Genomic DNA, 26057 nt, shown 5'->3' with positions numbered 1-26057 from the left:
GCTTAGGGCTGCTCCCCTGTGACTGCTCAGCAGCCGCAGCACTGGGTGGTGCCTGTGTGCTGGCTCCCACATCCCGCCGTGTGAATGAAGCCAGGTAAAAGCAGCCTCTAAGGTGAATGTTGTGAACATGCTGCAGGCGAGCGAGCCTGCCTGGGGATGGTGACTGTGGAGCAGCTGGCCTCCCTAACTTGGATGTCCCATTTCTCAGAGGACCCCTGCTCTGTCACACAGTTAGCAGCAGCCCGTGCAGGGATGGGACCAGCACCTTGGAGTGTTGACATGGGCAAGGAGATGTGAATTTGGCAGATAGGGAGCTCATGCAAAGAACTTGGGCTGTGATCTAGGAGAATTCGTGCCTCAAAATCACCAGTGCCAGTTTAAAAGGAGCGCTGCCTCAATCTCCAAGATGGGATGTACTAAATAGACTGATATGTTTTATGTCAACTTTTCTTTCAGGATGGATTTGAAGCAAAGTTCAAGGTGCAGGGCATAGTGGACATAATCTGGCATGAATAACAAAGTCCCTATCCTTGGAAAATCTTGTAGTCTTCTGGAAAAGATTTATAAATTTTAAGACCAGATGAAACAGTTAAGGTCATCTATGGTCCATAGCATTCCAATCAGTATTCTTGTCATCAAACTAATTACATCTGAGTTATAACTTCGCAAAGTTCTTGAGCCTTGATTTGAAGTCATCATTGACTGTACCTCATTCCTCAATAATTTGTTCCAAGGATTTTTTTTTCTTCACAGTTAAATTTATGCCTTGTTTCTATCTTGTATTTGTCTAGCTTAAACTTCTAACCATTAACTCTCATTATGTTTTTCTCTGGTAGATTAAAGTGCTGTCTACTGTTGAGAATTGCTTCTCCATTTAGGTACCTAAAAACTTCAATTAGGCAGCTTTTTAACCATGTCACTCTATTCAGTTTATCCAAGAGTGTTAGTCATGTGAAGTAAAGCATGCTTCTCCGTGATTGGCTTTTTCTCCTCTAAAATAATTTCAAGTTTTCAGTGGATTTCTAAAAAAATGGGTATCAGTTCTGCAGTATAGAGGTAATGATACAACTCAACCTTTATATAACCTATGTCGAATATACCCATGACTCTGTTTCCTCTGCAAGTTGGAGGTGTTGCTCTCAGAGCATGTCCATCTCCATTTCCTTGGTCATTCCACAGATTTCCTGTTTTCCAGAATATGGTTTCCAGTCTTGTAGTGTGACCTCTCATCTTTGTTCCTAAATGTCTGTTTATTTGGCTGGGTAAGCCACGAGGCTCTGTAACCAAGCAGGCCAAGTGGTATCAGTGGTTTATTTAATGCACAGCAAGTTTTGTGTGTTATCTATAAAATTTTGTTTTTATGCTTCCTTCCCTAGCAATGAGAATAATACCAAATAACTTTGGGTCAAGAACCACTAAAACCCCCACTGAACGAATCTCCTATTTTTAATAATGTTCCTTAGTTGTAAATTTTACTTTTTAAAATACATTCAGTGTGGCCGAACTGACTTTTCTTTCTCTTATGCCCCCATAAACCTTGAACCTAATAGCAAATTTCAGTTAAATTTGAGGTCTTTAGAGATGTCAAAAGCAGTAAGTTTAGATAGGTGGAGAGACCCAGATGAATGTCCTATGGAGAAAAAGGTCTCAGGGCTAGCTCAACAACCAGTATTATTAGACACCTGAGAATCCAAGGGGGATGAAAGGGAGAAGACAGTTTCCAGCTTTAAAAAGAGACTTGGGATCAATGCTTCTCTTTGGCAAAAAGTCAGTCTCTTAATTAGGAAAGAGGGGCTTATTTTGAAAGGTAGAAGCGTGAGCAATAAATACAAAACCAGCCAGAGGCAACTGAGGAGCATCCTCAGAGGTGTTCTTGAGACCATTGTCATATGTGGCAGATTTAACCTTTCACTTTGATTTCTGCTCCTCTCCAAGGGATAACTCACCCTTCTGACAGAGACTGTTTCTGAATAAACTAGAACAACATTGGCAGTTGATCAGTGTGCCTGGATTACTTCCAGGACCTTGATGCCATTTCTAGAAGGGGCACTTGCATGTGGCAGAAACTTGTTTCAGGTCCTTAGCTCAAACACTACCTTTTTGAAACAACAGCGCCTCTTCTAGAGGCTTGTATATTGGGTGAAGTCAGTCACCTGAAAGCAAAGTAGGTGTAAACGACAACCAAAATTAAAAAAATAAAGCAGTGGTTTTGTTCCTGACAGAAAGCTTTTAAGACCTGAGGTTTTTGCGAGAGTAAGGAGATGGCTTAGCATGGCAGGTTGGTAACAGGATACAGTCCATGCCATAGGCTTGTACTGACTAGGGGGGGCAGGTTGAGGTGTAGTCAACTGACAATAAGTTTCAGATGATCTGCACATTTTTAAAGGTAATTCTGGACACTGGCTACATGTTCAAGCCAAGCTAGTACTACTGTAGTTTAATCTCAGAGGCAAACCAGAGGTGTTTGGAGATTGTCCAGACTAACCTTTACAGATGTGTCAGTGACCTCTGAGTGACTGGCAGTCAGCTAAGTCAAGGTGAAATTATGCAGTGGAGATAAGCCCTCTAAAGATCCTGATTAAGATGTAGCTTGTGCTTAGAACTGACTAAAAGTGATTGCCATCTGAAGGAGGTGGTGGTGTGGCCAGCAGTTATTTGAGTCTGGATTATTGTAAGACAGTTCTCTGTATACTTTCAAATGTGACCTTGTTGAGCTCTCATGAGGGAGGCAGACTGAGAGGGACCAATTCTGCAAAATTTCCTTCCTTTTTCTTCAACAGTGACTCCTTTGGATTTGGAATGGGATTCATCCCTGTCACAACATGGGCATCCCCTTTCACTGGGGAGTCTGCTTACGCATGTCTGTGGTTGCCAGATGCTTACTAATGTGCTGTTTTTTACAGGGTTAGGTGAGAGTGGCTCAAATCGTAATCACTATTAGATCCCTTGCTGTGAACAGTATGTGCATTTTTTTGTGCTGGCTTTTGTTGACTTTTCCAGTTGGCATCTCTGAGTGTCCTTTCCCTTCCTTTGGGACCACCAGGTAGTTGAGGAACTAAGACTCCTTGGTCTCTTCTGACTCCACTAACTGTTGATAGGGAGTGGATGGCAGCTGATATCTAGACATACAGGCTGTGTGTCACCGTTTACGTGATGATGCAATTAGAAAAGAAGATGACATGTGCCTTGGGTGGTTTGAAACACTGCCTCTGCCACAGGGTGGCGGTGCTGATGCTGTCCTTCACTGCTCACCCCAGTGGGGTCTGGGAGGGGAGCCAAACCTCTTGCCAGTTTGCAGCTGGGTTCGGCAGCTGGGATGTGCACGTATCCTATTCTGAGATATAGGAGGGAAAATCCCCGAGTAGCAGCAGTTTGAGGTGAACCTTTCTTCGAGATTTCTGGCTTCTCTTTTCATCCAACTTTGCTGCCATTTAGCAGGGTGTCTGCTGTTCCTTTGGTAAATGCCACTTTCTATGTGAGAAAACAGCATATATAATTCTGTTCTGTATGGAAATATTGCAGTCCTCCAGCACCTCACTCAGTGAAGGTACTGTCACTTCTCTCTGTTTAATGTATGGGGAAACAACCAGGTTTCCTTCTCCATTCAACCTGTGTGACTTCCAGTGAGAAATGTGGCTTTTTTCTGACATGATTAAAAGTAGAGAGTGTGTTGAAAACTTGCATTTTGTGCCATATAAGTGTGACTGGCAGTTTGTTTATTTGCTTGTTTTCTGTTATTATGGAAAGCAATCTCCATGTAGTTTATTTATTTGCAGTGACTGAGTCCCAAATCATTCCATTCACGATAAAAATCTGTTTTCGACGAAGTGTGGTGAAGAGCTGCAATTGTTTGTTTCATTAAAACAAGGGAAGCATTTAATAGCAGTTACTTCTGTTGCTTTTGTTATCTACTAGCTTTTCAAGATATTTTATTTACTAGTGTATAATATCTCCACTGAAAAGCTTACCTGAGGATTAAAAACAGTAATTCCAGTTGCTGAAGGTCAGAACTCCCATTGCATCAGCGATGTTGTTTTGGAGAGGGAATGGTTTACAAACTTGCATGTACCCTAATAGAAACATGGTGTTGAGCCACTGCAGACACCATGCGACGATGCCAAGTCGCTACAAATGTGAGCAACTTCATTCCTTTTAGTGGAGCCAGGCAGATTTCTATGAGCTGAGGAGCTGGCATTTAGCATAACCTGTGATTCTTGCAAGTACACATGTCTATGTGGTTGGAAGAAAAGAACATATTTTCAGGGAAGAAAATACAGGTAAGGAGATAATTGCCTCCTCCAGTGTTTAGCCAGGAGGATATTGAGATCCTGTTCCATTTTCTTCAAAATAAAGCCAGGCAACTCTTCCAGTGGTCTTGTTGAGTTTCTGCGAAGCAGCCGGCTGTTCCTGCAAAGCACTCGGGCTCTTCCCTGGATCTGTGTTTGTGCTGCCCTCTCCCCGGGGGTGCCTTCTGGGGTACCTTCTGCCCTGCTCCCACTCCCCGGCTGAGCAGGGATCACCCTGCGGCAGGGTAAGGCTTGCCAAGGTGAGCCTGGCTTCGCCTGCTGGTCTGTTCCCTCCAAAGACAACGGCAGTTCTCCTCACAGCATTATTTATTTAAAATGAGTTAATTTCAGAGAAAGCATATCTTAAGAATAATAAAGCAGGCTGTGTGCAAATCTCACTTTCCCCTAAGGATTAACGTTCCCTGGATCTAGGAAGACACAGCTTCTTCAATCTGTTTCCACAGACTCGCTCTTTCCAGGCAAGTTTTTCCAGGCAGAGTAACAGATTTTAACCCTTCGGTGGGCTGGTTTGGTTTTTAATGGGTCTTTTAGTTCCAGCACAGAGAAAGGTGGCTTATCCGCAAACATTTGTTCCCCTTGTACTAAGGAATCGGGAAAATTTCTTCCCCTTGAGGGTATGATTTAAGCAACCCTCTCCCCCACTCGCTTTACAGTTTACCCTGGTTGTCCCTGGCTGCCGGTGGAGCTGCCAACACTGTGTTCAGCAGAGCAGCTCTGCCACCAAGAGGTGGCAATGCCAGTGCCTGGGATTAACCCGGGGGGAGCTTGCGGGCTTTCCCACGGCCCCCAGCGACGCTCAAGTGCCTCCAGAGACCTCATCTAGTTAGGGGGTAATTGTCTTGACTTTTGCTGAGATGTATTTACCTTACAGCAGTGGACGAATTCTGTATTTTGGTTCATACTTTCCTACCAAAGTCATGAATTTAAGAGGAAATGAACTGAAGTTACTTGGATAAATGAATTTGCAGATAGCCCACACTTACGTGGTTTGTGGGACTCATTCATCTCCTCTCTCCAACAGTGGGAGCATAGGGTATGGTTTGCTTTTGCTATCCCTCTTCCCCTGATATTTTAGTAGTGCTCTCTCTTATTTGAAAGCTTTCTCATTCACCTTTAAACTAAGTAAATGACTCTTGTAAATAATTGAAGCAAAGGTTGATCCCATGGGATGGCTGTAGCAAATGGCTTAGTGGGCAAACGGCCAAGTCCTTCATACTCTGTGAGTAAACTGCTGGCTTCCCCTTTCCCAGCTCACAGCATCTAGGAAGGAGTCTGTGTCCAATGTCACTGTTCCACCTAATATATAATCACACAATGGTCATTAGTTCCTACGAGGAAAGTGGTTTGTCTCCCTGCTTTGATTGCCTCTGCACGTCTTGAAGCCTTTGTGGCAGCTAATTGGATCTCAAGCTCTATTGACATGTGTGTCCCTAGGTGGTTGGGAGGTTTTTTGCGCCTTTTTTTTTTTTTTTGTCTGTATAGATGGAGATAACAGGTTGTTAGCACTTGAAACACAAATGCAACCCACCTTTCATGTCTCTTGGCAAACAAAGGCTCAACAGCATGTATCATGTTAATTAGCACCCTTCCCAATTTACTTATCTGAGGTTATACTGATGGTTGTTGAGGACAAATGAAAGTGATTATCTTCTTTCAAAAAAAAAAAAAGGGGGGGGGGAGGAAAAAATAAGAAAAAAAAAAAGGCAAAGAGGCTGAATACAGACATGCTGGGAATGTTCTCAGCGTAAGCATAGCTTTTGAAAGAATGGCATTTCCCTTTTCTGCTGGCCTGGATTTGATGTACGTGGGATTTCAATAGGTGAGCATAGCTCAGGGGAGTCTTTACACCCTGGCACAGGTGTGGCCCTGTAGCCACTAGAGATCAAGGCAAAACTACTGTTTACTGGGACATGCAGGGAAAGAATGACTCTTCCAGGACCATGGCTGGGGAAAGGCAATTCGAGGAAGTGCAAGGGATGGTGCAGGAAGGAGGCGGGGGCTGTGAGGATCAGTTATGAGATCTATGGGACACAAGGTTTATATGTGAAGACAGGAGGGCATTGCTGAAAACGGTAGTTGGTGGGAGACATAACTGTAGAAAGGGGATAGAAGCTCTTTTGTGTCAGTCATCTTTGAAGCAAGTATATGGAGAAAACCTACTACAAAGGGAGCTTCATTCTGGAAAAGAAATGGCAATGTTAGGTCATGATGGCACCCAACTTTGCTGGTGTCACTGCTATTGAGGACGTTAGTATCATTTTTCTTCCCAACCAGCTTAATAATCTGAAGAAGAGCTTATTTATATGTAAACAAAAGGTTCCTTCTGTGGAATCAGCATGTGTCCTGAATGCTGTATAAATAATGTGTGTCACAAAAAACATGCATTTCAGTGTTCACTCACCTGAAATTCCTCCAACATGCTGGCGAGGCTTTTGTCACTCAGAAGGCGCAATGCCAAGAAGAATTGACTTAATATCCTGGTAATGAGTTTGCAGCGTCAGCCTTTTGTGTATGTAATTGATTTGATTTACCCGCCTAGTTTTATCCAGCACTTTTCTCATGTTTGCTGCAGCATTCAAACTCCTTTGAAACAAGAAGCGGCAAGCCAAGAATTGGTGTTTAAAGATTTTGTTCTGAGGTTCACTAAAAAGCATCGAGATCTGGGTTTCATTAAGGAGATCTAGGACTATCTCATTGGGAAGTGCCCGTGCACAGGGTGCCATGCAAGACAGAGAGCTGGATGTATGCATCCTCTTAAATAAGCAGTCAGCTGTGCTATTGGCTTCATGCTGTGTGCAAGGAAAGAATGTGCAGAGCTGCACCTTAACATCGTGAGCCCGCATCTCTGAGCTAGTTATGATGTACTTTATTTAAACAAGCTTGGGGACTTGATGCACAAGTTATTCAGCTGTTGCTGTGCCTAAGAACAGGTTAGATGGCAGTTGCCTCTCTGGCTACAGAAAAGTGTACTTTCCCCTTATACCAGCAATGATAGGAACCTAAATGTTCACTTTATATGGAAATAATTATTATTATAATTATAAAGTGCCTTTGTCTCCCTTGGACTTTAAAGGAATCATTTGAGCAAAATCAGGTGCAGTTTGCTGAAAACACTTGAACTTGCATGAAAACTTGCTCTTGCATGAAAAACTTTGAGTTGCAGAGCCTAGTGACTTGTCATACTTGTGATCTCTTGTTTAAAACAAAGCGGCACTAAAGCTGCTGTTGGGATTCATTGGCATTTTAATAGCATGAATAGTCGGGAATGTTTCAGTGGCTCCTTTCTTGCAGGCTCAGCTGTCTGCTGTGTCAGGTGCCTTGACGCCTGCTTTTGAGCACAGGCAGGTGCTCGTGGGTGGAAGACAGTGACTGAAACTGCAATTAAGTGTATGCACAAACCATGGATGCAGGAAAAACTGATTTGAAAAACCCAGGTTCTTTGGCTTTCTTACTAGCTTTTTGTTATAGAAACTATTGCAAGTTCCTGTTCTCATCAGAGCGCATGGTGGGAGACTCTTGTAGTTTTGTCAGCTGCCTGCTCCAGACCAATGCAAGAAGTACTTGTCCTTCCTTTTGCTTCCTTATGAACCTCAGTTTTACCCTCTCTGTGCCAGGAGGGTTACTGACCCTCTCAGGTTAGTAACTCCATTCCTTGTCTCAGATTCTGTACAGGGCTTCATGTCCCAGGTTGGTTTTGGTATTCAAATACTACTCCAAATTATATTATTAATTTTATGGCATGAGTGGAGTCAGGTTATTCCTGTTCTACAAATAGAGGACTGAAATGCAAGAGAAACAGTGACTTTTCAAGACTATGTAGGAAGCCTATGGCACAGATGAAAGGTCTCACCTCAGTTGACCCAAGCCAGCATGTTTCAGAAATGTTCATTCTTCTTCCCACTCCCAGACCATTTCCTATAGTTTTCTGTTCCTGTATTCTCCTCTTTTCCTCTGAAGCTGCACAGCCAGTGCCAGTGCATCTCTCTTGGTATCAAACACTGCTAGAGCCAATAAGCATTTCAACTAACTTACTGAAGCTTGGCAGATCCGTAAAATGTTTGACTCCTGAGGTAGGCTTTTCCAGTCAAACTAGGAAAGAGAATTCACTAAGCGAGTAGTTTGCTGTGTTTAAGGCAGCAATTACAAAAAAATGGTAAGTCCTGGAGTTGTTTCACGGTTAGGGAGGAAGTGAGGGAGTCCTACAGAGCTGAACAAAGCATCCTGGAGATGCTGTGTGACACTGATGATGCTGACAAGAAGTTAGCATATTGTCCCTTAACTGCCAAACATCAGCAAAACTCATGCAATGTCTCTTATTTACTAAAATCTTACAAGATTTCTATTTATAGGCAGATGGTATAAGGAAGATTTCAGTGGTAAGGAGAGCACATACTGCTCTCAGCTTCTTATAGACAGGCTGGGGATATCTCATTTAAAACAAGCCTTAACCTGTTGGTACAATCAATCTCATCTCTTCTTAGCAGGCAAGAGGGCTCCCACAAATGACCTTATAGATTAGGCACTTTCTGTTTACATTCGATTTCCCACTCCCTGCTATTTGTAGAGAATGATTATCAAGGCATTAAATGAAAAGTTTTGCTCGGTGGGAAACTATTGGATATTTTGTCATTTCCTTACAGCCTCTCCTGTTCTGGTGGAGAGGCAGAGAGGTAGGGGAAGCAATCACCAGAAAGGTCAAGAATATTTACTTACCTATATTGAAACGCTGCTGAGAGGTTTTGTCCAGTTTAGGGGGTTGTTTCATGGAATTTTTGTTCATGATGTGGTAGGGAAGCACTGAGGCTTGAAATTAAAAGTCTCTATTTACCTGCAGGTTAGAAAGGTGGGGACACTGCTGGGATCCTCTAGTCTTTGCCTAAAGGCTATGCCAGAATCTAAGCGACATCTCATGCTGTCAGCAAGTTGAAAAGGAGCTAATAAGGATCTCCCCAAGAGCCTTCTTTTGGCCTTTCTTCCAGAGAGGAAGCCACCTTCCCTCTCAGCGTGCTGGGACAGTAGAAGGGCTTTGTCTCTTCAGTATTGGTATAGCTTCAGTTCAATCAAAGTCTTGCATTATATTAGCTGTAAATATTGGTAATACCCGTGCTCTGCACAGATACAACTTTCTTGTTTGCTCAGGAAGTTTTGCTCCAAAGCACTTCCTCCTCCTTACCAGCAGCAAAATTACAGGACTGGGCTTTTCAGGGAGCAGTACTTGCCTTCTGTTTCATGCCTTAAAAGTAAGTAGATAAACTCCAAAGCCTTTCACTTAGAGAGTGAGAGATCTGTCAAACCATCCCCAGGAACTGAGAAGGCTACTGCAATCCCCCATCTGTAATACAGAGATGGAAATAATTACGAGCCTCGCTGGGTTTTTGCAGCGCAGAACGTTTGTGTAGTGCTTTCAGCATTGTCTGTGTCCGTGCTAAGCAGGGTTTTTGTTGTTGCTGCTGTTACACAGTTTTTATCTCAGCCTCAATTATTCCTAGGTTGTCTTACTCAAGGAGGCAAGGTGGAGTCTGACAGCTCGTGGTCGTCTTGAAGGATGCTGGCTTCTGCAGCTGGGCTTGTCAGCCAGCCAGCCACAATTCTGCTTGGAGGCTCCGGATTTCCGAAGCAGTGAGGGCACAAAGCTGACAGTAAAACAAGCCTTACGTGTAAATAGCTACAGCTTAAGTAGCTGTGTCGAGGGAATACAGATTAAGAAGGAACCACTTTTTAATTTGGCCTGAATTTATACACAGGCTTAAGTAAGGTTTTTTTAAGGGGTGTTTTGTCACAGCTGTAGTTTAGATGAGGCCCAGACAGATCCCTGCCCTCTCACTGCATCAGCTGCTTCCAGCCACTTTTCCTGACCTCTGTGGCAGTTACTCTCCAGTCCTGCTGCAGCTCTTGTAGCTTTTTCTTCTCTAGTTCAAACACTGAGTTTCCTTCATTGCCTGAAACTCTCTGCACATGACTTGCCTACCTTGGAGTAGTACATGTTTTTTAGAAAGTCTTTTTAATAGGATCTCTCAATGAGAGATTTAAGAGCCAAATTAGGGCCTGATGGAAGTCAGTGAGAAAGTATTTGTGCCTATTGCAGTGGGAACTCGATCTTACCTTAGATAAAGTGCTAGTAGTATGCATGCCCCACTCTAAGAAGTGGTTCTCCTGCAGTCATGGATTGTAGTGGGTTACCACACTAAGCAACAGGACACATTTAACTTAAATCCCGTGGTGCTGATAAGCATAAGTAAGCCTCCAATGTGCCTGAAGCCAGAAGCCATAGGAATTAACATGGGTGGGGTGCGGGCTTGAAGCTTACACCTCTCATCTGTTGACCAATGAATCCCAAGGAGGAAAAGAATTTGTCTCTGCTTCACTTCCAGACTGATAAAAGGTTCTTACTACCTAACCTTTCAGAAACTTTCTTCTAAGGAAATCTCTGGTATTCCATGTGTCTAAAAATAGGCATCTCATTTAGAGTAACGGTTTGCCTGCTGGGAGTTTTTATTATGCTTCATTGTGCTCCTTCACTAGATAGAGTTGTGCTTTGTGAAGGGCCTGGCTTGCGTATGGGAAAACGCAGCAGATTAAAATTGCAGAATATTTAATATAGTACTTACAGTCCCTGTTTTGCAATAGACATTTTGCCTGACTGAGGACAGAGACAAACAAGAGAAGCTGACAGATTGGTGAATGCTGGGTGAGATCATTTGTCAGGAGACGTAATGAATCACTGTGGTGCAGCATTTCATTTTCAGAAAGATCATTTTCTGTAAAACTCAAATTGAAGGCAGAAGAGACAGCTGGGGGTGTTTTGTGAGTTTTCATTTAAATCAAATATACAATTAGAATAAAGGCATATTGGAAAGTTCCTGCTATTCTAAAAATATTTTGAGGGGGAAACAAAATTGAGGTTAGCAGGAAACAGAATGACCTGGAGAAGCATTTACCAGCTATGCTCCACAAATAGGTGCTGAGTTTTACTTACCACTCTCTGGTCAAAGCCGGTAGGAATCATATGTCTATGGCTTCAAGCAGTGCTTCAATTAGGGGAAAAAATATCCATCTTATAACCTTTTACACGAGTTATTCAAGTAGAGGTCAATGTGCTTTTAATAGGACTGCACGTAGACACTGAACTCATCGGAGCCTCAATGAGAGAAGTGGTCTTGTTTATCATCTGTGCTCTTAGAAGTCCAAGGCTACTTCTGCATCAAGACTGATTAATTCATGCAAGATAACACATTAAGAAAAACACCTCTACCTAACTGGCTAGAAACAGGAGAGATGCAGATGGTGGGGGACTCACTTGGTGGTAGCAAACCTGCTCACTGGACAGAACCACCACCTCGTGGCTGTGGCTAAAACCTGGTGGAACCAGTTCAGCATCAATGCCTTGCAGCTCCTACACCATAACAAGGCTGTGTGTGGCTACCACCTTGGATATATGGATGAAGAATTTGAGCTTGTCGGAGGTGTTGTAGCCAAGCTGGGTAACCTGTTCAGTCAAGGCAAGATCAAGCCCCAAATAGACTCTGTAGGGCCCTTTGATAAGGTGGCAGATGCCACAAGGCAGATACAAAAGAAGAATGTTGGAAAGGTCATCCTGGTTCCTGAAGCACCCAAGGAAGAATCCAAAAATGAAGAGAACTAAGAAGAGGAGATGTGTGCAGATTGTGAACTCATGCTGGTACCTCAGCTGCAGACAGAGGTGACAGGAGATCAAAAGCTGATGCTGCTTCCCCTTTCTCCTGGTCCACAGACTCAGCTGTGCTGTACAAGGTTATTTCTAGGTGATGATGAAGAACCTTTTTGTCCCTAGCGTAAGCAAATAGGAGAGTGTGAATGTTTTAAGGAATACCACTGTGAAAAAGAGGTTTTAAATCAGCTGCTCTTCACAGAATCGCACTCTTTGGTGCATTAACAGCATGCTTTCCATTAGAAACTTTAGTGAAGGAGAACTATGTAAAATTCTAAATTTACAGGCACTCAATTAAATACAAAGCTCTGTGTGTGTGTGTGTTTATATATGTATAAAACTGTGAGATTTCCAGATACCTTCCCATGGCAGTGGACGTGAAGTAAAAAAGTAGAGAAATCTGGAGATACCGTTTCACAGCATGTGTGCGCCTCTTTCAGAGTAGCAACCTGCATAGAGATGAGAGAGATAAGGAAATGACACACACGTGGTGTGGAATTATAAAAAGCTTATATCCTCTTCCAAGCAAGATTCAAACAGGCACTTCCCTTTTTAAAAACAAAAAATAATGGGTCATACAATGTGCATGGCTTGATGTTGAGGCTTTTTGAAATAGCGGTGAGAGAACTGGTCACATAGTGCCTGTTTTCTTGAGTAATGCTCTGCCATTTACTGTTTCTGGAATACAGAAATCTGTTGCCAGTTGTGATCCCAGGTCTTGCACTCTTTGGGCAGGGACAAGGGGTTCATTTGATGAGGACGAGAGGACCTGCTTTCATTTTGCCTCAGCAAGTTGCTCGCTAGTGTGTCTTCTCCAGGTCAAAGGAGGAGCAGGAACGCTTGGTGAGGCAATCTCTTGAGACCAGGCTAAAGCACATGTGGACTAACAAAACGTTGTTCCTGATCTTGAAGTACTTTATAAATGTTGATTGTAGGTTATTAAATTAGTATTAAGTTGTTATTGATCTCAAACAGGACGTGAAGATTGCATTAACAAGGGCAGCCTGTGAGCTCTGGTAAAAGGGCTCGTGCCACTTTGCATTGGTTTGCAAAGCAAAATTTGAGTGAGGAAATGTGAACTTTGCATTTTGCATCCTTTCTGTAGCATGGCATTTGCCCTTCAGATAAGCATCACTGTTTCATTTGGCCGTATCTCCCTTGTTCCAGATTAGTGGTGATATGCACTGTAGACTGATGCATAGTTCTCTCACTTTACAGGGCAGATTTTTCTCAGGTGTGATAAATTAATATTCCAAATAGAACTTTCATCTTCAAGGCAACAGATCTACTAGCTAGATTTCTGTCCCCACCTGCCCTCAGCTATGCTGTTCCTCTTCACCTCTGTCCCTTTCTGAATAAGAATTAGGTTTTCAACAGTGAGTTTACCTCAGTACCTGTGTAGGACACTGACTAAATTTCAAAGCCTCTGTCAGGCTAGCAGCACAACCATGTCCTTCCATCCTAATTGATGGCTCTGCTCGAGACCACCGCAGGTCCAGCTGAGACACGGGGAGCAGAGGATAAGTGAAGAGCTGAAACCCAGTTCCATCTAATTCTTAAATGAATGCTAGGAATCCCTGACACATACAAGCTTATCATTTATTGCCTGTAATTTTCTCAACTAATTCCAAATTTAATGATAGCTTTCAGCTTTGGTTTCCTCTTCTAATTAACATACCAGTGACTATGTATAATCTCTGTGGAAAGTCAAAAGCAGCTTACCTGATAATTACAGTGGGAGCACAGCACCTACTGTTCAAGATAGTCATCCACGAGAAAGTGCTTGCCTGACAGTTACGGTGCTGAGATTAAATTGTACGTCTTTCTTGTACTGTCCCACAGCTATTTTATTAGTGGCTCAGCATGATGGTGGTAAACTTTTGGGAAGGAAACAAAAGAACTGGAGAGACCAAGGACAACCCTCTGCACATACAGCAGAGATTTCTTGGACATGATGAACTTTTGAGGTCATCGGTTTTTGTGGACTCATTTTACATTTATCCCATAATGATTATGATGTAGTGGGTTGAAAATTCCTCTTTTGCACTGTGGAAGATGCTTTGCATCCACTTTTTTTTCCAGGAGCAAATGAAAATGATTCTGCCTGAACAAAACAAAAGGAAAATCCAAGCATCTGGTAGAAGCAGAATGCCTTTGTTCCTTCTGTTAACTCACAATTAGCATTGCTTACTTCATTTTAGACCCTCCCGCAGCAGGAATGACTAGTGTCAGAGGGAGAGAATACACCATCTCGGTCTGTTGTCCAGTATGGAATAGAGTTGTGTATTAACTTAGACTGTCCCCACGAAGCAACTTGTGAATTTAATTTTGGCTTCCCTTTTGACCGTTGCAGCAGAAATATCTCAGAGTGGCACTGGGTTTTGCAGTCAGATTTGTAGCAGATTGATGGAGAAGAAAATGGGACAGGTCTGCTCACCCTTCTGATGTTGAACAGAGCAGTAACACTGACAAGCACGCAGGGGAAAGGGGAATACAGGCGTATTTGAGCAGCACTACTCAGTGGTTTTCATTTACAACAGAAAAATCAGGTTAAACCGTGAATATCTGTTTATTATTTATTTCTTTTTTTGCGTTTGCTGGATTCTGTAGAAATGTGTATGTGTGGTTAGACTGGGAGAGAGGCACTTGCCATCATTTTGGATGCTACCTGGTGGTGATCAGTGGAGCCAACAGCAGCCTGCTTTACCAGAGAGACACTCAACAAGAAAACGTTACCTTTAGTTGCAAAAGTCTCTAAAGCAGAACTTTGTGCTTCCATTAAATCATCAAGAAATGCATTTATTTAAGAGCAGCTCCATTTAGTAACTCAATTCTTAAATCCTATTTGTCCTGAAGTTTGGGTAGCTCATTGCCTGCTGCTTCAATAGAACGATGTCCATCCTGCTGTAAGAAGTGGGGTAGCCTGCCTGATATAATGAACACAATTCAGAGCATCAGTACAATGTTAATGCCACTGTTGATCTCCCAGGAAGCATGTGGAAGGTGCTGAGGGGTACTTGGTCACAATTAAAGATATTAAGCTAAAAGGAAATGCTGTGGGTAGATTAATGTTTTCATATACAGGCCTCGTTTGCAAAAAAATGAGTGATTAAACTGAATCTAGTCTCTCTATAGTACTTTGGTGGTTAAGTGAGAAGGGAAAAGATATCCTGGAGGTCTGTGACGGAAAACATGAACATTAACTCAGAACAGGAACTCCTCATGTTCTTTGCAAAATGCAGATACCCGTAACAGATACCAGCTCCACTGGAGAAAGGCGTTAGGAAATGTCAGTTAACTTTTTATTCATTTCAGTATGGGACTGTTGGACAACACCTCCCTGCTCCGCGCACGTTGCTTCTGAAATGTGGTACTCGGCAAATTTTGAGTTTTGTGTCTTTTTGTTGTTGGTTTTAGATTGACAAGTATGCTCAGCGGGATCTGAAGAAAGGGCTTCATTTGTATGGGACAGATGGAAATATTGGCCTAACTAATGCATGGAGCATCATTCAAACAGATGTAAGTCTGAGCTTTTTTTTAATTCCTCTTTGCCCTCTGAGTTCTGTAACAGCAGGTTCTGGGTGTGAACCTAATTAAACCTCCAGATCCCAAGCCAATCTCTTCCACCCAGTCAGCACATTAGCAAGTAAACTCTCTGCTTTTTGTAACAAATGAATTTTTATTTATTTATCCTTTGACCAGATTAGCTTATTTCTTTTAAAAATTTATATTGTGTTGATGCCTAAATATCACATAGTTCTGTGCTGTGTGGAGATTGAAGGAGCTGGTCAACCAGGAAACAAGCAGTACCTTCTCTTTAAAGTCAAAGGGACAGCTTGTGTTGGAATGAAGAGCAATAGTGCAGTAACAAAGAATGACTTCAACCCCTTTTCATTTCTGTCCTGTCTCCTTCTGTTGCTATTGTTGGTTTCCACTAGTGCGGTCAAAATGGAAACCAGCCATGGTGTTTACAACCTCCTCCTTACAGTCAGTATGTTTTTCCCAGCAGAATTCAATCATCCTCCATCACAGATGGGCTGGGAATGCTTTTTGCTATGTTGCCACCGCTGTTGCATCCTTCTGATGCTGACAGCACTCTGCCAGTGTTTGTCTCGTAGGGACTGGTGAACACTATAGCTGGCTTCCTCCTTTTGTCCTTGTCTGGCTTGCTGAGGAAACACCATCACTGACAGCTCAGGTTTATTAGCTTTGTCCTTCTCTTTTCATATTCAGCTCAGTTCTCTTGGGGGTGATCTTTCTGGTTTGATCTTCTCCGCTTCTTGAATGAGGAAAAGAGTTCCAACATTTCTTCTGCTTTAGGAAGAAGCACTTGTTGTACTGCTTCACTCATAGCTTATGGCTTCACTCATAAAATCTTGCATAGCTTTCTCAGATTCTCTTCCAGAGGTGCTAGCGTGGTACAGACAGACAAGCAGGGCTTTAGTCTTGCCTCAGATGTCTTAAATCGGCCAAAGATGATAACCTCTCCCAATGCTTCCAAGGTTATAGGAACTATTGGAGATGATGGATGGGCTACCTACCACATTCTGATACGATAAACCTCTTCATTTATGCTTTACTTCCTTTGTTGCCATTTGGGCTGAGATGCTGAACATCTTTCAGTCTGGTAGTGTCAAGATTCACATATACTCTTCTGTACAATACAAGATAACAGGAGCAGCAGGCTGCTAAGAAAAGGTCTGAGAAATTAAAAATTTGGGGTCACTAACAGACTCCATCTGGGGCTGGGGGAGCTGTCTGTACTGAGGGCAGTAGGTTGACAGCAACAGCCCTGTCTGTGTGTGAAAGACAGACAGCTCGAGTCCAGCAAACAAGCTAATAAGCCTCCCAGTCCTGCATGCTGACAACTGCATGTGGAGTGGTCTTTCACTTACCCTTAAAAGGCCTCAGCATCTTGCAATGTTGTTAATATTTTTCTCTTCCAGTACAATGATCAAATATGAGAAGGCATCAATTACTGACAAGAGAAATGCATTTTGTGGTGCTGGCCCAAGAGTAAGCCATGTGAAATACAGATAAAATTTTTAATATCACTGCTTATATCAAACAGTATTAGAAGTTTTACTCTTTTACACCAACTTAACTCTGCTTAGTAAAAATGTAGTAAAAATATTAAGATGTTTGCAGTAAGTATTAATCTGGTTTCAGTGACACCCTGAGAACTGATAAAAGCATATAGCAAAGGTGGGGGAAAAAAAGCATTATTTGGAGGACACATGGGATATCAACCCCATGCTTCTGCTTCCCTTTCTGTAAATGGGGGTAACAATAGGTCTAGTTCACCTAGTCACATTTCTTCAAGATGTTTTTTCAAATTGGATTGGATTCAGAAAAGATGTAAAAAATAATGAGGATTTTGGATATTTATGTTATGGTGAGAAATTTTAAAAGCTTTATATAACCAGGAAAAAATGAAGTAGTGATGTGATTGCAGTCCTTAAGAAGACAGCAGGAAGGGAAAAGGGCTCTGAAAGAAAAGGGCTCTGTAATGGATCCAAGTGCAGAAAACTCAAGATGCAGATATCTGATGGTAGGATGCCATTGTACAGCAGGTGGATTCTTTTTCTCTGAAGTCAAGACAGGTTTTTTGTCTAAAAGAAACAGGCTTGTTAGTGACAAGCTTGGGTTTGAGGCAGGACTCAATAGTCTGTGGTCTGTGTAGTGCTACAGATCATGCTCAGTTGTCTTAATGATTCCTTTGGCCTTAAAACCTATTACAGTTTAAAGAGTATCTTATAAGTTTCAGATGAAACTAATGTTAGCTAGGTCTTAAGAGCCCAGATGATAATAGGAAAGTGCCATCAAAAGCCATGTACAGTCATGTTACATCACTCTCTTTTCTAACATGGCAACTATGAAATTACCATGTGCTGTCTTGACAGCACCGTAGTGTTAAAGTTTCTGTGCTCCCTGTGCTGGGCGCTGAGGAGAAAAGCAAAGAGCTCCCACAGATCCATTTTTACCGCTCTGCATAATTAGTTTTCACATGTCTTTTTCAAAACTGTTTAGGAATAGACTATTGCAGTGGTGCAGAGAAGGCAGTCCCAGCATGGTTAATTATGTAAAACACTTTGCAGTTGAATAGTGCTATGTAAATGCCAAGTACTATTTTTTGTGTTCAGTAATAATCATTATCCCTTACATGCCTAATCAGTAGAGTGTAATCACTGATAGGAGGATTAGGGCATATAGGGGACTTCCTGAAAGGGAAGTCCCAGCTCAGGCTTGCTGTTTGCATTCTGGCTCCTAAAAGACAGCTCTCAGAAACCCCCACATGAGAGCTAACCATGTTGCCATATAGGACAATCTCAACACTGACTTTTCTAACAGGCTCAGTAGACATCAGTCCTTGGTTGAGCTATGGACCATGACAGCAGCCTCAGAAAAAAACATGATGTGGAAAACGTGACAGTAACAGAAATAATGAGTCCTTCTGCTTCTCCTCTCTGCATTCACATTCCTTTCTTCACAAAAGTATTTTTCAGAGCTTGAGCAAAAGGATGATGCCACGGTTAAAGCAGTAGGCTCAGACGTGAGGGATCTAAGCTCTGGCATAGTTCTTAATTTCTCTTACTATCAGCTCAGAGACCATCCCCACCCTGAGATCACAAAGTATGACTGTCTATGGCAACTTTCGCTTAAAGAAGGGGAAAAAAATTTTCCAGAAATAGAACCACACTTAGATGGCATTTGATTTCTGTGGGACTGGCTGATCCCAAATCCAAGGGCAGTGTTGGCTGGGAGCATGGATACCCAGTGTGCACACAGTGACCTGTGAGTGGCCGTTACTGTATTTCTTCTTCAAGTGTGAAAGGCCTGAGCACCTTTTTTGGGGGGCAGTTTCTTCTCTGAAGCCTTTGTGCCTTGAGAAATGGTTTTCCTCTTTTTAACAATTCCTAAGTGACTGGGAACAAGTTAAAAACAGGGTCCGTTGGGCCCCTCTTAGGGGGAAGTTGCAGTTTTCATCCATGCAGTCATATAATGCATAGTCATATAATTTCATCCATGCAGGATGAAGGAGGTGGGCTGGGCTGCACACATGCAACGCATGTTAGAGGAAAAGCACTAGACTCATTTTGCAGTTGTATTAAGCCTCTAGGTCAGGGAGCTGTTTCAGATTAGAACATTTTATTGATTTCTTTTTAATACCTTCAGCTAACCAAACTCACAGCCTTTCTCAATAGTGTTTCAAACCTCAAAAGGATTAGAAACACAAGCAGGTGACTTTTGCATGTCATGACTGAAGATTACAAAAGCTTACAAAGTGATTTTAAACATGACTAAAATTCTAATAGTTTAGGATGTAAGTTACTCTGAGATGCATTACACTCCTTACCGACCAGGACTGGTTAAAGTTACAGGTGGAGATCATTAGGAAATGAGAAGTAGGCATTAATTTTTAAAATTTGCTTCATCCCCAACATCTTTGTGATCAATATTTGAACACTTCTCCTTTTAACTAACCAGGCAGTAATTCGAGACGCATGCAGAGAACGCATTAGCTTCACTAAAGTGAGCAAATTCAGCTCGCTTTTACTGCTGTGTAATGCCTTTCATGTCTATTTAGACCACTGTAACTGAGAACAAATTAGACCCATCTCCCTCTACCCCAGTCATTGATTCTGTTAGATCAAACCATACTTTAGGATTACTGCTGAAGCAATCCAAACCACCCATTAAACATGATTTTAGAATAAAACTATCTTATTCACCACTTTCTGAAGTGATGGAGGAAAAAGGTGTATAAAAGGCACCTACCCCGTCCCCTAGTTCTCTGTCACATTCACAAAACCAGAAGATCGGGAATTGCTAAAACCTGTCTGCAACAAGGATTGGGTGTCTGTTTATTTTCATGAACCCTATCCCAGCCTGTCTGATCTTGCAGGAATTTGGCAAATAAGCCCTACTTAGCCTTCAAAACTGGGCTTGCCTGCAAAATACATACAAGAATATCAGCTCCACAACATTTCTATTGCACAAAGATAGAAACTTGGTGTTTAATACTAATTACCAGCCCTAGATACCCCACGCTAGAGCAGCAATTACTTGTTCACACAAAAATTAAGCTACTTGCAAGCAGCGTTGCATTCTATAAATACAGGACAGAGACCTCAGAGCTGCTCGGTGCAGCTTGGCTGGGAAACACGCTCCGAATGCAGCACGACCTTTGGCTGCATCGCTGTGTTGAGCAGCCCCTGTGTGTCCCGAGCTCTTGGGAACCAACGAGCCACTTCAGAACCCCATGGGTAATCAGTAGGGGACTCATTTATGTCTCTCTAACAAAGGAAGGGAAAGAAGTGTTTTGACATCTCGCGAGACAGAGCCTCCCACATGAAACGTGAAACAAACAGCAGCATATTGTCAGTATTCCTGGAAATGTTCAGCAGCGGGAGCTTTGGATATTCAGAGGCATTCAACAAGCTTTTGTTTGTTTGAGCAACTCTGCCAAACACTGCATGAGTGTCCCCAGAACTACTACCCGATTGTCACCTCATGCTGTAAGTACCCACGTTTGTTCATGTGGGCAGGCACAATCGCATCTAATCATGCTCCTTCCCAGCTGTGAGCCCTAGAATCACAGAATCGTCTCGGTTGGAAGGGACCTTGAAGATCATCTAGTCCAACTGTTAACCCAGCACTGACAGATCCCAACTACACCAGATCCCTCAGCGCTATGTCAAAATCAAGGGGCCTGAGGTGTCCAAGTCAAGGTGACTTAAACTTACTGCTATTCAAGACAGTAGCTGACATTTTTAACAGATTACTACTCCCTTTTAAAGTGTGTTAGTCTGGGTACGCCAAAATTAGCACTAATAGTTTGTAATTGTTTCTAAAAAACATAAGTGTATTGTTCCCTGTTTAAACTAGGAACAGAACTATTAGGCAACCTTGTCTAATTTTATCACTTAACTAGTGAAGGGAACAAGACAGGGCTGTAAATGTGACCAAAAAAATGAACGTGGTTGTAGCAAGAATCAAGTCTGCAATTGCTTCATGACAGGCAGTTTAACTTTCTGGCACTGGCAGAACATCGACCTTTGTGGAGGAACATGAAGTCTGGTATAACTGGCTACAACAAACTGCTGGTGACAGAAATTACCCTTCATGTGACCTGAGCTTTCTCCATCCTCCAAGTGTAGGACTGTCTCCAACTATCCTTGCTCCGAAACCTAGTAGATTTTTAAAAAGAGAACGTTGCTGTCAAATCTAAGAGGACTCTAAAAAATCCTCTTATTTTGCTCTTTGTCCTCAATATTCCCCTTTCTTCTAACAGTCCCTCATCTCCCTCAACAATTTGGCTACTTATTGTTCAGCTTCGTGCACACAGGATAAATCACATAGCTTGTCACATTATCCAGAAATCACTCCCACACTCCCTCTTCTCTACTTGGGCCTCCGTAATGAAGTCTTTGAATTTACTGAGCTCTCACTTATCCGTCTTTTTGGCTTCTAGCTGGACCCCTTTGCTGAATCTATACTGGTGACCCACTGAATCCCACTGCTGCTTGTTTCCTTGTTCTTGCCTCTTTGACCTACTGCCATGGGTCGGTGTCTCTGCTCCCTAGAGATGCCGTTCACCGGACTTGGTCTTCATTGACCACTGCCAGCTCACTTAGTCGTGCACTCTGGACTCTGTGGTGTTAGTACTCTTCCGTGTTTTTCACCTCCTCTCCTTTAGGATCGTGCATCATCCACTGCTTAATTCCATCACTCATTCTTCATTTGTCTACCAAAGACATGACATCTCTTCCAGCTGTAGTTCCAGACATTATTTCTTCCAGTCCTAAGACTTGATCTTCATACTACTTCATTCTTTTTTACCCTTGATCTTTTCTTAGCCCTTTCTCCCATTTCTGGGACTGCCTCGGCTGCCAGCAGCGGCAGGCAAGTATCAATATTTATTCCTCTGCTCTTGTACAACACACAGAGGATCTGTGCGGGCAGGCAATGTGTATCCAACTGCAGCTTGTCTTTGCAACTGCATCCCCTCCTCATTTCTACCTTCTTGCTTACCAGGAAGCTTTACTCTTTGGAGTCCCAACCCTAGATCATGACCTAGCCACCTTCTGCTTCACAGGCTCCATAGGAGCCGCTGGCCTCAACCTGTTAGTGAGCCCTTAACTCCAAAACCTGTACTTCGTCTTCATCTCCTTAGTCTGTCAGGCTTTGACATGCTCAGCCATGCAGTATTACAGGGAGAAGGGGTCTAGTCCCGATTTATGCAAACTTGTGTCACTTGTATTTGGCCAGAACATCACTCAAATGTCTCAGCCCTTACTGTTGCACTCTCTACATCACAGATGAGCCACATTTTCAAGGCTTGCTATTTACAAGCTGTCACTTCTCACTGTCTATCAAAGAGCTGCCTCCTGACTCTAATGATGACAGCCTGAAAGACCTTCTTGTTAGATTTCCAGATAAACCAGCTTTCCTCAAATGCATGCCATGTGTTCCACGCCGCTCCTATCCGCTTTTGGGACCTGTTACGCACGGAGCTCCTGTCATATGTGCAGAAACATAGAGGAAAAAAAGAAAGGCACAAACTTTTTTTACTTTCAAGTCAGTTTGTAGAAAACGAAGCCTGTAAACTCACAAATCAAACAGTTGCAAGCCAAGGACTGATTCCTGCCATGGGCCAAATGAGGATTCTGAGCAGAACCTTGTGGGGATAGATGTTAGTCTGGGAAAGATTTCTGAATTTTGCTTGGCAGCAGAAAAACAGTGCTGTGAGCTCTGGAATGGCTCTGCTGTGGACTATTTTCTGTGAGCGCCTGAAGCATCATCTGAGGGGTGAGGCAGCACGGGAGGCCCCTGCCCTCTGTTGGTGCTGTGTGGCGGATCCTGCACATGCCCCTGGGCCCTGGCCCACTTCGTCCACAGACTCCTCAACTTTGACATACGCGTAGGGAAAACGCTCCCTCGGGCCAGTGTAAACATCGGGATTGAATTAGGTACTTGGTCCTGGCGGTGCAGACGGCTGGAGTCTATCAGAAACAAGAGGAACGGTCTCTATAGGGATGCAAAAAATACTGTACAGGCTTATATAAAATCGCATTTAAAAAATAAGCTCTTGGCAAGTAATTTTGGGGCTGTGTAGGTGGCTGGCATAGCCTTGAAAAAGTGTGAAGTATTGCCAATACCAGAGAGCAGTTCTGCAGCCCAGTGTCGTCTTGTTTTACTCATTAGTGGTAAAGTGTCTAAATACCGACAAATTTGAGTTAGCATAGGAGTGACAGATGGTGTGTACATCTATATGGTAATGAGTCTTAGCTTATTTTGTATCCCAGGGATATACCAGTTCCCACGGGGGGAGATGGTCACAGAGCCGTTCCCTTACTGTTAACGTACATTTCCTACACCTCTCATCCTGCTACCAAACCTTTCGATTTAGCACTACCATAGTCACTGTATGCAGGCACTTAAACCACCCCTGTTTAGCAGCATCAGATAATGACATTAAAGAACTGCACCAAAGAGAGAAGGAAATGTATCTTTTCCTGACTGACAAAGACTTTTGAAGGTGATCAGTAATTAAGAGCTTAGAGAGAAATTTGCCTTATTAACTTCAATCATGATTTCAGAAGTAGTGTGCCGTAGAGATCCCAGTATCTTCATCTCCTGGGTGCTGTATCTTAAATAATACCTTTTCCTCACAACAAGCTGCAAATGATTGTTAGAAACCTGCTCAGTCACATCAACTCTTAACCTCAGTACTTGGCTGGTGTTTGTTGTCCTGTTTCAGCTCCCACAGTGTCCTGCCACTTCAAATAGGTGCCTTTGCTTCTTTAGCTACGTACAAGACCATATTTAAACATAATAGGAGAGTGGGAGAAAGGGTCTATTTGGGTAAAGCTGAGGAAATACTGTATTTCTTTAAATTTTCAAGCCTCTGCTGGTGTAATTGAAATGCACTGAGTGTCCAGCTCCAGGAGGCAGAATTCAGTACTAGATCATACTTACGGTATCATCTCGGTTCTTCTTTTTCCAGTTCAGATGCTGCGGAGTCTCCAACTACACTGACTGGTTTGAAGTGTACAACGCAACCCGGGTGCCGGACTCCTGCTGCTTAGAGTTCAGTGAGAACTGCGGCCTCCACTCCCCAGGGACCTGGTGGAAAGCGGTGAGCAGCCCAGGCGAAGGGCAGGCAGCCGGCCACGTGCAGGGCTGTACAGATGAGAAGGGCTGCCCTACCCTTACTCATCACTAATTTAGTTAGGCTCAGGTTGAGCTGTGGCATTTGGCCTCCCGTGAAACTGCCAATTTAATTGTTTTTACGAGCTGAAGGCTTTCCTTTCCCTAGGCTCTAAGCTGTTATTTCACATTGCAGACAAGTACCTTCCGACACTGATCCAGAGCACAGTCCAGCTAGAGCTGGCTAGGAAATACCAGGATTGTCCTTTTTAATGTCCCACCTACTGGAGCCAGGCAAAGGGCTCGTCCATGCCCACAGCACGAGCCCGGGTGCAGCAGCCACAGCCTGCGGTGGCCCAGGGAGCCGTGAGGCGCCGGGGGTGCTCTGCTCCTGCCAGGCCCCCTTGGCCAGGGGCTCCCGCGGCGCAGCCGGAGGGTGGGAACTGGCCCACTGAATTGCCAGCAGCACTTTTTTGACAAGGAGTTTCTGCACTTGCCTGTAATCACATTCAAAACTCTATGGGATAATTTCCCTATGATGTCCTCAACAAGATCTTTCCAGAGCATATTCAGAGTTTAAATTCTTCTCTGAAATCAGCTCAGTGATTCCTTGTGCTAATTACAGGTAGTGCAGTTACCCAGGAGGGGCGGGGGGAGTAAGGCCGTCTGAGGAAGTGGAATTATGAGGAAGTTTTGCTGGTTCTAATGGTTTGTGAAGACAATGAGTGAAGCTCTCTTGGCCACTTTCTATTGAGATTTCATACTCATGGATTGGCACTGACAGAGGCCGAGTTCTACCCAATCATGGCTCCCTTCTACCTTGCCAGTAGCTCCAAGTCAAATTTTGAATTTAAGGACTTAAAAGTTCTTCTATTTTATTTGGGGTACCAAGCAGATCAGTGCAGATTAACACTGTGTCTTTTGGTGGGCATTAATAGTTTTTCCTTTATACATATGTGGAAACCACTAAGCGAAGGCTAAATGATTCTTGGCTTTGTACATTTACAAGACAGAGGGCACAATTTTTGCACAAGGTTGTCTCACAGACATTATTTATTATTTACACATTATTTAAAGAAAGGTTTCACTTCAGCCAATGCCACCCTCCCTGCAACTGGGCCAGGAACAGGAGGTTGCAGCTAATGCAGAATTTAAAGCAGGAGAGAATAATGGAGGAGCACCCAGACTGCAATTTGAAATGCTGGAAAATGGTATGAAATGGGCCCATGGGCAGCAGGAGCAGCTACTGAGCAGCTCTCACTGGAACTTTTGGGTTTGATATACATATATATTATAATAAATATTTGTTTTCCTGAAATACAGAGAAAATGAAAGGCTCATTCTGAAGTTCTAACTGCTTCTAGTTGTTTTTTAGAGGACAGAGAGTACCCAGATGTGGTGCCTGTTTACTTTTAGCTCCTGGCCCAATTTCTATGGAGGGGTGCTCATGCAGCATGGGGGAGGTGCACCACTTTGTGTCATTACAATTAGTACTCCATGTTCATGCTTCAACCCAGAAGTACACAGTAGTTGCTCCACTGCTGAACTGATAACCTAGCCAGGCTAGCTAGCAGCTTAGTCTGAGCTGGCTCTTATTCCCAGGGGAGCAGAGCTGCATGTTTATGGCTAATACAATATTCTGGGTTTTTTTTTCAGCCTTGCTATGAAACAGTGAAAATATGGCTCCAGGAAAACTTATTAGCAGTGGGAATCTTTGGATTGTGCACAGCTATGGTGCAGGTACAGTTTAATATCAATTTTCAAATCCTAATTAATCATAACTAAACCATAGATCCAGATATACTCTGCCCAAGCTGGTTCCAGATTTTGCATGATGTTAGAGTAATGCAGTGAGGATGGAGTTTTAGTTTCCAGCTCCACTTCTCTCTCTCACTCAACATATAAGCAGA

At 43.0% G+C, this 26057-nt stretch overlaps 1 protein-coding gene across 6 annotated transcripts in view; it reads left to right on the top strand.

Annotated features, from left to right (window-relative positions):
• TSPAN4 (tetraspanin 4) overlaps positions 1-26057 on the top strand; it is a 455720-nt gene that overhangs the window by 419214 nt on the left and 10449 nt on the right. For all 6 annotated transcript variants that reach the window (XR_012625475.1, XM_074842682.1, XM_074842680.1 and 3 more), the window contains 3 exons: positions 15412-15513; positions 24005-24136; positions 25804-25887. Coding sequence is in view for 5 of the 6 variants with exons in the window: in XM_074842682.1 (XP_074698783.1) it covers positions 15412-15513; positions 24005-24136; positions 25804-25887 (318 nt within the window). In the remaining variant the exon portion in view is untranslated. The remainder of the gene's footprint in view (positions 1-15411; positions 15514-24004; positions 24137-25803; positions 25888-26057) is intronic.

This window comes from Strix aluco, chromosome 16 (assembly GCF_031877795.1).
Source record: "Strix aluco isolate bStrAlu1 chromosome 16, bStrAlu1.hap1, whole genome shotgun sequence".
Taxonomy (NCBI): domain Eukaryota; kingdom Metazoa; phylum Chordata; class Aves; order Strigiformes; family Strigidae; genus Strix; species Strix aluco.
Note: the sequence above shows the minus strand (reverse complement) of the source record. Positions and strands in the feature narration are given on the sequence as shown.